This window comes from Chinchilla lanigera, unplaced genomic scaffold (assembly GCF_000276665.1).
Source record: "Chinchilla lanigera isolate Chin_1 unplaced genomic scaffold, ChiLan1.0 scaffold00373, whole genome shotgun sequence".
Classification (NCBI taxonomy): Eukaryota; Metazoa; Chordata; class Mammalia; order Rodentia; family Chinchillidae; genus Chinchilla; species Chinchilla lanigera.
This window is the reverse complement of record NW_004955774.1, coordinates 3,942-13,250: the sequence shown is the minus strand read 5'-3', so window position 1 is coordinate 13,250 and position 9,309 is coordinate 3,942. Positions and strand designations below refer to the sequence as shown.

General features: G+C 55.4%; 1 protein-coding gene across 1 annotated transcript; it reads left to right on the top strand.

Moving 5' to 3' along the window:
* The first annotated feature begins 3,440 nt into the window (after nt 1-3,440).
* Spc24 (SPC24, NDC80 kinetochore complex component) lies at nt 3,441-7,795 on the top strand. Its single transcript, XM_005415107.2, has 5 exons — nt 3,441-3,641; nt 5,938-6,082; nt 6,329-6,433; nt 6,521-6,597; nt 7,478-7,795. Exons 1-5 carry the CDS (start codon nt 3,482-3,484, stop codon nt 7,582-7,584), a joined length of 594 nt encoding a protein of 197 aa, XP_005415164.1. The 5' UTR covers nt 3,441-3,481; the 3' UTR covers nt 7,585-7,795.
* The last annotated feature ends 1,514 nt before the right edge of the window (nt 7,796-9,309 follow it).

Genomic DNA, 9,309 nt, shown 5'->3' with positions numbered 1-9,309 from the left:
TGTTGTAGTCCAGGCTGGCCTTAGATTCACGGTGATCCTCCTGCCTCAGCCTCCCCAGTGCTGGGATTACAGGGGTGCGCCACCACACCTGGCTAAAGTTATCATTTTTTAAAAAAGTATTACAGTAAAAGACACATTGCCATGAATTCTCAAAATCCTCCACCTCCCTTCAGACACTTTTTTTTTTTGTCTTTTGAGACAAGATCTCAAGGCTGGCCTTGAGCTCACTTTGTAGCCCAGGCTGGTCTTGAACTCACAATGATCCTCCTGCCTCAGCCTCCTGAGTGCTGGGATTACAGGTGTGTACCACCACGCCCGGCTCAAACACTCTTAATGGCATTGTTCTGGACACTTTTTTTTTTTTGGTACCAGGAAATGAACTCAGAACCTGTGGGTGCCAGACAGGTGCTGTACCGCTGAGCTAAATCCCCAGCCCCATGGCCACTTTCTAAAGCAGCTCTGCAAGTCCTCTTTCATTAGTGTCTTTTCAAGTGGTGATCAAAAGTATGGTGAATGTGCTGCTGAGTGCCATCCAACAGAAAGACAGGACTAACATCACTGTGAAACCTCATCCACCTTATTTCCTGGATCTGGCACCGTGTGACTTCTGGCTTGTCCCCAAAGTCAACGTGACTATAAAAGGAAAATGTTTTGAATCAATTCAGGACATCGAGGCAGACAACAGGGGAACTAAACGTAAGCCAGGCCTGCTGACACATTTCTATAATAGCACGCAGGAGGCTGAGGCAGGAGGCTTGTCGTGAGTTTGAGACCAGCCAGGCTACACAGGAAGACTCTGCCTCCCCCCAGAATTTTTTTAAATTAATTAAATTTTGTTGTTATTGTTGTTTTTGTTTTTCTTCTGGTACCAGGAATGGAACTTAAGACCTTGTGCTTGCCAGGCAGGCGCTGTGCCGCTGAGCTAAATCGCCAGCACCCCCTTTTTTTTCTTGTTTTTTGAGACAGGGTCTCCCTATGCAGTTCAGGCTGTCCTTGAGCTCACTTTGTAACCCAGACTGGCCACATAATGATCCTCCTGCCTCAGCCTCCCCGAGTGCTAGGATTACAGGTGTGTGCCACCACGCCCAGCAAAAATGATTTAAAACTTAAAAAAGTAAAGGCACTCAGAAAGAATTCCAGCACCGCTGCAGAAATGCGAAGAAAGACCGTGTAAGTGTGTGTGAAGCAGGGGAATCAATGGAATGCATCTTTTATTGCAGTCATTCTTTTAGGGTTAAAACATTCACCGTCTTTTTCATCCCACCCACTTCAGATTTTAAATTGTGGCAAAATACACGTTACCATAAAATTCACCATCTTAACAATTTACTTCTTTTTTCCCTGGTGCAGGGCTCCGCCCCCAGTCCCTCGGCCCGGCGCTTTTCAGAGGCGATCGCTGCTGCGGCGGCGCGTAGCCAGGCTCGCTCGCTGGCGCAGCGTCCGCGTCTTTCCACCCTGCAAAACCGAAACTCTGTCCCCTAGAGCCCGAATCCGTCCTCCGGCCCCTGGCGCCGAACACCCCACTTCCTGTCTCGAGGAATCTGACCACGGAGCAACCTCAGGCCCCCAGGCCTTGTTGATTTTGAGACAGAGTCGCTAAATTGCCCAGGCTGGTCTCCAACGTGCAGTTCTCCTGCCTCAGCCTCCCCAGTGCTGGTATTACTGGTGTGCAGCACCGCACTCAAATTCTTTTTTTTTTTTTTTTTTTTTTAATTTTTCAACTGTTTATTTTCCCCAAGGGCTGCAGCGTTGCGCTCGGGATACAGGTCAGTGTGGAGTGAACAGCACAAGCTCCTATTCCATTCCTTTGGCCCTAAAGATCTATTAACATATGGTCCTGCGACAGGACCTTGGAGATATTAAACAAAAGGGGCTGGGGATATGGCTCAGCGGCACAAGCGCCTGCCTGGCAAGCGGAAGGTCCTGAGTTTGATTCCCAACCCCCTCCCCCAAAAAATAAATAAACAAAAGGGAAGGGGACTCAGCCTGGCGCGGTGGTGCAGGCCTGTAATCCTAGCACTCAGGAGGCTGAGGCAGGTGGATCGCCATGAGTTTGAGGATACAGAGCAAAAACCTGTCTCAAAAAAAAAAAAAAAAAAAAAAAAAAAAAAAAAAAAAAAAAAAAAAAAAAAAAAAAAAAAAAAAAAGGGCCAAAGAGAGGGAGGGAGGACCGAGGAAGGGGAGGGCAAGGTGATGAGAAAAGAATTAAGGGCTGTTATGTCTGTGACCGCCATGTACTGCAAACATGTCCTAATAAAAATAAAAATTTAAAAAATAAAGAAAGAAATAACAGGAACTGATAAGAACAGATTTTTTCCAGCGCAGCTGAAACCACTTTAAAGGCCCCTCCACGCTGCACAAGGGCTTTGGCTCCGCCACACCCTCCTCGCACTCCACTTTCTGGGCTTGGGGGTGGTTGGTCTGCGTGGGGCGGTCGCCATCCGCGGGCCTGTGAGGTGCACGTCTCTCTGCCTTTTTGGAAGGGAGGTGAGAGTCTTTTTCAACAGGGGCATGGACGCCTGCCAGTTTCTAGTTGCACAACTACAGGTTTATCTTCTGGGCACCCAGCGCCGCTGATAAGAGGGCTATCTTTAGCCCCAGGGCTGAGAGAGAAAGGTTAAGAGCCTGCCAAGGTCAAAGGTAGGCTGCACAGCCAGAAACGGAGCCCAGTTTTTTTTTTGTTTTTTGTTTTTTTTTTTAAGAGACAGGGTCTCACTGTGTAGTTCACATCAGCCTTGAACTCACTATGTAGCCCAGGCTGTTCTCAAACTCACAGCGATCCTCCTGCCTCAGCCTCCTGAGTGCAAGGAATCACTGGCGTGCGTCACCGCACCCGAGTTCTGTGCATGTTTTACGTGACAGCCATATAATGCTTAACTGAATATGGGCACCATTCTCATTTGACCTGCACGCCAGCCCTGAGGGTGGCACTATTCTGGCCCTTATTTTACTGAGGAAGAAAACAAGACACAGAGAGGTGAGGTAACTAACCCGAAGTAACACAGGTAGCAAGTGGAAAAGCAGTGATTGAAATCCAATCTATCTGACAGCAGATTTCACTTTGCAAACAGGACTTACTTATACTTATTGTGTGTATCCCATGTAGAACGTCAGCTCCCTAAGAAGCAGTTCCCTGCATCGCCTCTAAAACTCCACCCTGCACGAACCCCATACAGGACACAGGGACAAATAAAACTTGCCCCCCAGTTCGCACAGCGGCTGTCCAGGCGGCGCAGGCGATCAGGCAGGCCTCCGGGCACGCCCCTCTCTTCGTTAATTGGTCATTACCGATGACTGACGGATAGATAACGCATGCGCATTAGGCTAGACCCGGCATCCTCCCTGAGACACAGTCCTCGCCCTGTGCTCATTGGCCACTTCTAATGCCTGACGGGGATATGAACCAATGAGATCTAGGTTTCTCGGGTAAGGGCGGGCCTCACGACAGACAAATTTGCGCGGGTTTGGTCCTGGCGTAGTTATGGCGGCTTTCCGCGACATCGAGGAGGTGAGCCAGGGGCTGCTGAGTCTGCTGGGGACCAACCACGCCCAGGCACAGCAGCGACGACTCCTGGGGCGCCACGAGCAGATCTTGGAGCGGCTGCTGGAGATGCAGGATGGCGCCGAGCAGCGGCTGCGAGGTGAGGGCCGGAGCGAGGGCGCGGGGCCACCCCCATCGGGTTTAGAGGTATATGTAGGAGTCCGACCCCTTGTTGAGCCCTGTGAACAAGAGCTGGACGGTGGGTGTTAAAATGGGCTCGAGAATCAGAGCCCCCACTGATGGACTGTCAGATTAGAGGTGAGTTCTGAACCTTCTACGCCTGTTTCCTTAGCTGTCAGCAGTCTGTGCCTTCCTCCTGAGGTTGCTAGAGGTGTTCTAGAGCACCCGATGTGAGCCTCGCCCTTGGGTGGCATCAGGAGACAAAACAGACAGAATTGCTGGGCGTGGTGGCACACTCTTGTAATCCCAGCACTCAGGAGGCTGAGGCAGGAAGATTGCCTTGAGTCTGAGGCCAGCCCGGGCTACATAGGTAGCAAGACCCTGTCTCAAAAAATAAAAGCTAAACAAAACAGAAAACCCTGAAGGAGTTAAGGGAGGCAGGGGCTGTGATGAGGACTGAAGAAATTGATGTGGGTAAAGGGCCTTGCGTTTTAGGTGGAGAATATGGGATAAATAATACCATTTTCATTGGCTCCAAGATGCCGCTGAATGTTTGCAGGCGCTGTGCCGCTGAGCTAAATCGCCAGCACCCCCTTTTTTTTCTTGTTTTTTGAGACAGGGTCTCGCTGTGCAGTTCAGGCTGGCCTTGAGCTCACTTTGTAGCCCTGGCTGGTCTTGAACTCGCAACGATCCTCCTGCCTCATCCTCCCGAGTGCTGGGATTACAGGCGTGTGCCACCACGCCCGGCCTTGAATGTAAAGCTTACTGAAAAGTAAAGGGGAGGGAGCTAGCATCTTTACCTAGTGGTGAGCGCTTCCCCCCACCCAAATCGTGGCACCTACCGTTCTACTTTTTTTTTTTTTTTGCTGTGTAGCTCAGGCTGATCTTGAACTCATGGGGACTCTCCTGCCTCAGCCTCCCGAGTTCTGGGATGACGGGCCTGTGCCTCCACATGTGGCTTTGTATTTTTTATTTTGAGACAGAGTCTCCCTAGGTAGCTCAACGGGCCTGGAACTCAAGATCTTTTTTTTCTTTTTTTTGGTTTTCTTCTGATACTGGGAATCGAACTCACAACCTTGTGCTTGCCAGGCAGGCGCTGTGCCGCTGAGCTAAATCCCCAGCCCTCAAGATCCTTCTGCCTCAGCCTCCTGAGTAGCTGGGTTACAGCTATGCACTGCTGCCCAGCCTATCCAGGGGATCTTGAAGGCTGGGTTCGGGTATGTCTGGTAGGAGGAAATCGGGCCATGCCGTGGAGGACAGGAAGAAGCAGGCGCGGGGCTGTTAACACTGTGGTGCCTTTGCGGACTGGACAGAGAGAAAAGGCGTGGTAGGGCGAGAATTCTGAGGTGGCAGCCAGGCACGGTGGGCTGAGGCAGGAGGATCTCTTGAACCCAGGAGTTTCAAAGCTGCCTGAGCACACGGCGCAACCGGACCCCCTCCCCTCTAAAACATTCCAGGCCCTGGAGAGGGCAGGAGGGAGCCAGGGCACTGTTGGAACAGGGGCTCGACTTTGCATTGGCCATAACACCGCTGTTCAGTCAGGGAGCGAATGGGCAGGGGAGTGATGAAGAGGAGCAGGGTGGGCCTGGGGGGCAGAGGGACCCAGCGGCAGGGACGGCGCAGAGCTGGACGCGAAGCTGCCGGTTTGAGGGTTAATTGGATGTGGAAACCGAACCCTCGGCTTCCTGCTGCCACTTTTCCCCCTGTACCAGGTCAGTCTCGGGGCCACTGACATTCGAGGCCAGTGTCCTACCATGGAGCTCCATGCCTAGCCTTTTAAATTTTATTTTGAGACAAGTCCCGCGGCCCCGGGTCCCCAGGCTGACCTGGAACCTGAGATCCTCCTGCCTCGGCCTCACAGGGTGCTGGGATTCTAGGTGCATGCACACGACACCAAGTTTGTAACCTTGTTAAATGGCCGGGCGTGGTGGCGCATGCCTGTCATCCCAGCACTGGGGAGGCTGAGGCAGGAGGATTGTTTCGAATTCGAGACCAGCCTGGGCTACAAAGTGAGCTCAAGCCCAGCCTGAACTGCGTAGGGAGACCCTGTCTCGAAAAGACATAAAGAAAACCAAAACAAAACTTGTTAAGTAGATGTGTCAAAATGTGTGTTAGCAACCCAAGCACTCTGAGCATGCTCTGGTGGGCACTTTCTGGTTGGTGCTGCAAGTGGGGGGACTGTGATGTTGCCGGTAGACGGTGCTGGGGACCCCCCTCTCCTCTGGGTCCCTTGGGGAAGGGTGGACCCGAGGGCGCCCCCTTCTGCCCCACTGCAGAGACGCTGGCCGCGGAGGAGACGGTGGCCCAGAGCCTTCTGGACTCCGAGCAGTGCGTGCACCAGGGCGCCGCAGAGCTGCAGCAGCTGGAAGCCGAGCTCCAGAGGGCCGGGGAGGAGGACGCGACCCTGCAGGCCAGGCTGCAATATCCTTCCGGGGCCGCGCTGCGCACCCAAGGGGCAAAGAAAGGAAAGAGGCGGGCGTGGGGTGCGCTCTGGAGGCTGAGGCAGGAGGATCCCCGCGAGATTGGGGCGAGCCTGGGTTACACAGCGAGACCCTGTCTCAAACAAGGAAAGGGCAGAGAGGGCGCTGTGGACCCGGCGTCCGGGGCCAAAGATGGCATGCGGCTGCACCCTCCGTCCCCGAGCCGGGGTCCTTAACGCCTGCGCACCCAGCTCAGCCAGGAGCTGCAGGACCTCAGGGAGCTGGAGGCCGAACTGGACCGACAGGAGAGAGAGGTGGACGAGGACACCACGGTCACCATCCCTTCCGCCGTGTGGGTTCCCTGAGCGCGCCCGGGGCGGGGCTGGGGTCGGTCCGGCCCGGGGCGACGCCCCCTCCCTCTCCTTCCTGTCTCCCCCAGGTACGTGGCTCAGCTGTACCGGCGGGTTAGTAAAATAGAGTGGGATTACGAGTGCGAGCCCGGGACCATCCGCGGCAGTATCCTTTTCTGGAGAAATGTTTGAGGGGCGAATGGCGGCCACCGGCTCCTACCCGGGAGGTCCCGTGGCTCCGGAAAGTGAGCGCTGCCCGCCTTGGGCAGTGAACCGGAGCACAGGGCCTCGAACCTGCTCGGCGAGCGCTCTGCCACTGAGCTGCGTCTCCGTCCCTTTTCATTTTATTTCCAGACAGCGTCTAACTAAATTTCTCGGGCCAGATGTGGTGGTACAGGCCCGTCATCCCAGCACTCGGAGGCTGAGGCAGGAGGATCGCTGTGAGTTCGAGGCCAGCCAAACTGCATAGCAAGACCCTGTTTCAAACAAAACAAAACAAACTAAGTTTGTTGGGTTGGCCTCAAAATTGCAATCTTCCTGCCTCGGTCTTCTGAGTAGCTGGGATTACAAAAGTGACCCAATAGCTTACATTAAAAAGGAAAGGGCCGGGGCCGGGGGTATAGCTCAGCTGCACAAGCGCCTGTCTGGTAAGTGTAAGGTCCTAAGTTCGATTCCCGGTACCAGACAAAGAAAAAAGGAAAAAAATTGGCTTGGCTTGTGGCCAAGTCACAAAGCATGATTCTGGCACGCACAAGGCCATGGTTTCAATCACCAGCATCAAAAATAAATAAATGAGCCAGATGTGATGGCGCTCACCGGTCATCCCAGCACTCTGAGAGGGTGAGACAGGAAGATCCAGGAACAGTTGAGCAACTTAGTAAGACCCTGGCTCCCAGGCAAAAAGGGCTGGGGGCGAAGCTCAGCGCAGAGCCCCTGGGTTTCAGCTCCAGCGCAGTACCGTAGATGAACGGTCGGGTGGATGGGAGGGAGCGCAGGGCGCCGGCCGCGGCAAGGCGCATGCGCGGTTCTCCTTACCTCGGCTGCAGTCCACCACGGCCCCAGCGTGGCCCAGCCCGTCCACCTGGACAGCGCCCAGCTCTCCAAGCAGTTCATCAGCGACTACCTCTGGAGCCTGGTGGACACTGAGTGGTAGCCACGGGGACCGCCCCGCACATGGGAGGCTGCCGTGGAGGGCGGCACGTGGCCCGGTGGTGGGATCTGGTTAAAATTAAACGTTTGCACTGGGCTTGGCGGTGCATGCTGGTCATCCAAGCACTCAGGAGGCTGAGGCAGGAGGATCTCCACGAGTTTGAGACTAGCCTGCACTACATAGCAGGAACTGATCTCAAAAGGCAAAAAAAGAAAAAAACAGATAATAAAGTGCACATAAATGGGCTTCTGACGGTCATTTCTGCCCTGTTTGGCCTCAGCTCCTGGATGGCCCGTAAGTAGCTGTAGTGGGCCAGTGGATCCATGGCAGGTGCTTTCCCAGACCCGTGACCTTGCCTTACAGAGGTCTCCACAAAGTGCCAGATGCATTGGCCCTGGCCTGTGATCCCAGCACTTGGGAGGCTGAGGCAGGACACTGCAAAGGTCAGCCTGGACTACATAGTCAGCTGCTGTCTCTTTTTTTTTTTTTAGTACCGGAAATCGAACTCAGGACCTTGCGCTTGCCAGGCCAGCTGCCGTCTTAGGCAACAATATTTATTTATTTATTTATTTTTTGCGGTACCGGGGATCAAACTCACATCTTTGAGCTTGCCAGGCAGGCGCCGTGCCGCTGAGCTAAATCCCCAGTCCCTCAGACAACAAAATTGACACAGTATGGATGACAGATTCTGGTTTTCTCCTTGTTTTATTTAGTGCTGAGGGTGGAACCCAGGGCCTCCTGTGCGGCAGGCAGATGTCCACACTGATCTACACCACTGTTGAGTTCTTTTTCCTTGTCTCTTTCTCTGAGAAGTAGTCTCCCTATGGAGCACAGGCTGGCCTCGAACTCGGCAATCCTCCTGCCTCAGCTTCCCAAGTGCCACCACGCCCACTTCCATGGCCCCACCCCTCCCTTCAGCCTCCCAGAGCAGCCCTCGCCCCAGCTTCGCCCTCTGCTGTGGCCGCCCCTGGGCACCGCAGGACACTGAGTGCCCTCCCTGGCTTCCGACCCCAGGGGCCAGCGGGGCCCACGGGAAGTGGCTCAGCCACTGTCAGGCCCTCCCCTCGGCCCTGGCCTGCGGCTGAATCGCCGCTGTCACCTTGGTGGCTGCCCCGCTTGATGGGCGGAGCTCCCTCCCGTGAGTGGCGGAGGTGGCCGCGCAGGGTCACCCCGCACGGGAGGCGCTGGAGGGGTGCGGGGACAGGTCCCTGCGGCCTCGTAGACAAACCTCAGGGACAGGAGAGCGGGACCCCTGCGGGCTTCCCGGAGGCGCTGTCCCCTTCCTCCTCCCCATCCCCGGCCACGCCCCCAGCGCCCTGGCCTCAGTTTCCCGAGAGAAGATGCGTCCTTCGGGGGCTGCGGCCGAGCCAGGGGGCTGCCTGTCCCGTTCTCCACCCCAGGCCCCCCGGGGAGGAATGCGGTGGGGCAGGCGCTGAGGAGGGGTGAGCGCTGCGGGGCGAGGCCAGCTCCGCGTGCCTGGGCTCTGACTCACTGCCCAGCCTGGCCGGCTGCCCGGACAGCCGCGACCTCAGCCTCCAACCCGGCCACCCCGCCCCGCGTCCTCCTCAGAGCTGCTGCCCCCAGCTGGCGCTCACCTCGGGAAGCCAACAGCTCCGGGGACCAGATTAAAGTCCCACACCTGTCGTCCCAGCACTCGGGAGGCTGAGGCAGGAGGATCACTGGGAGCTCAAGGCCAGTGTGGAATACTCAGCGAGAGCCTGTCTCAAA

What these genes read in the sequence shown, in the direction of transcription:
- Spc24 (XM_005415107.2), top strand. Translation starts at nt 3,482, where the DNA reads ATGGCGGCTTTCCGCGACATCGAGGAGGTGAGCCAGGGGCTGCTGAGT. An exon ending in ACCCTGCAGGCCAGGCTGCA is followed by an intron (nt 6,083 to 6,328) that starts ATATCCTTCCGG and finishes ACGCCTGCGCAC; the next exon opens with CCAGCTCAGCCAGGAGCTGC. An exon ending in GTCACCATCCCTTCCGCCGT is followed by an intron (nt 6,434 to 6,520) that starts GTGGGTTCCCTG and finishes TGTCTCCCCCAG; the next exon opens with GTACGTGGCTCAGCTGTACC.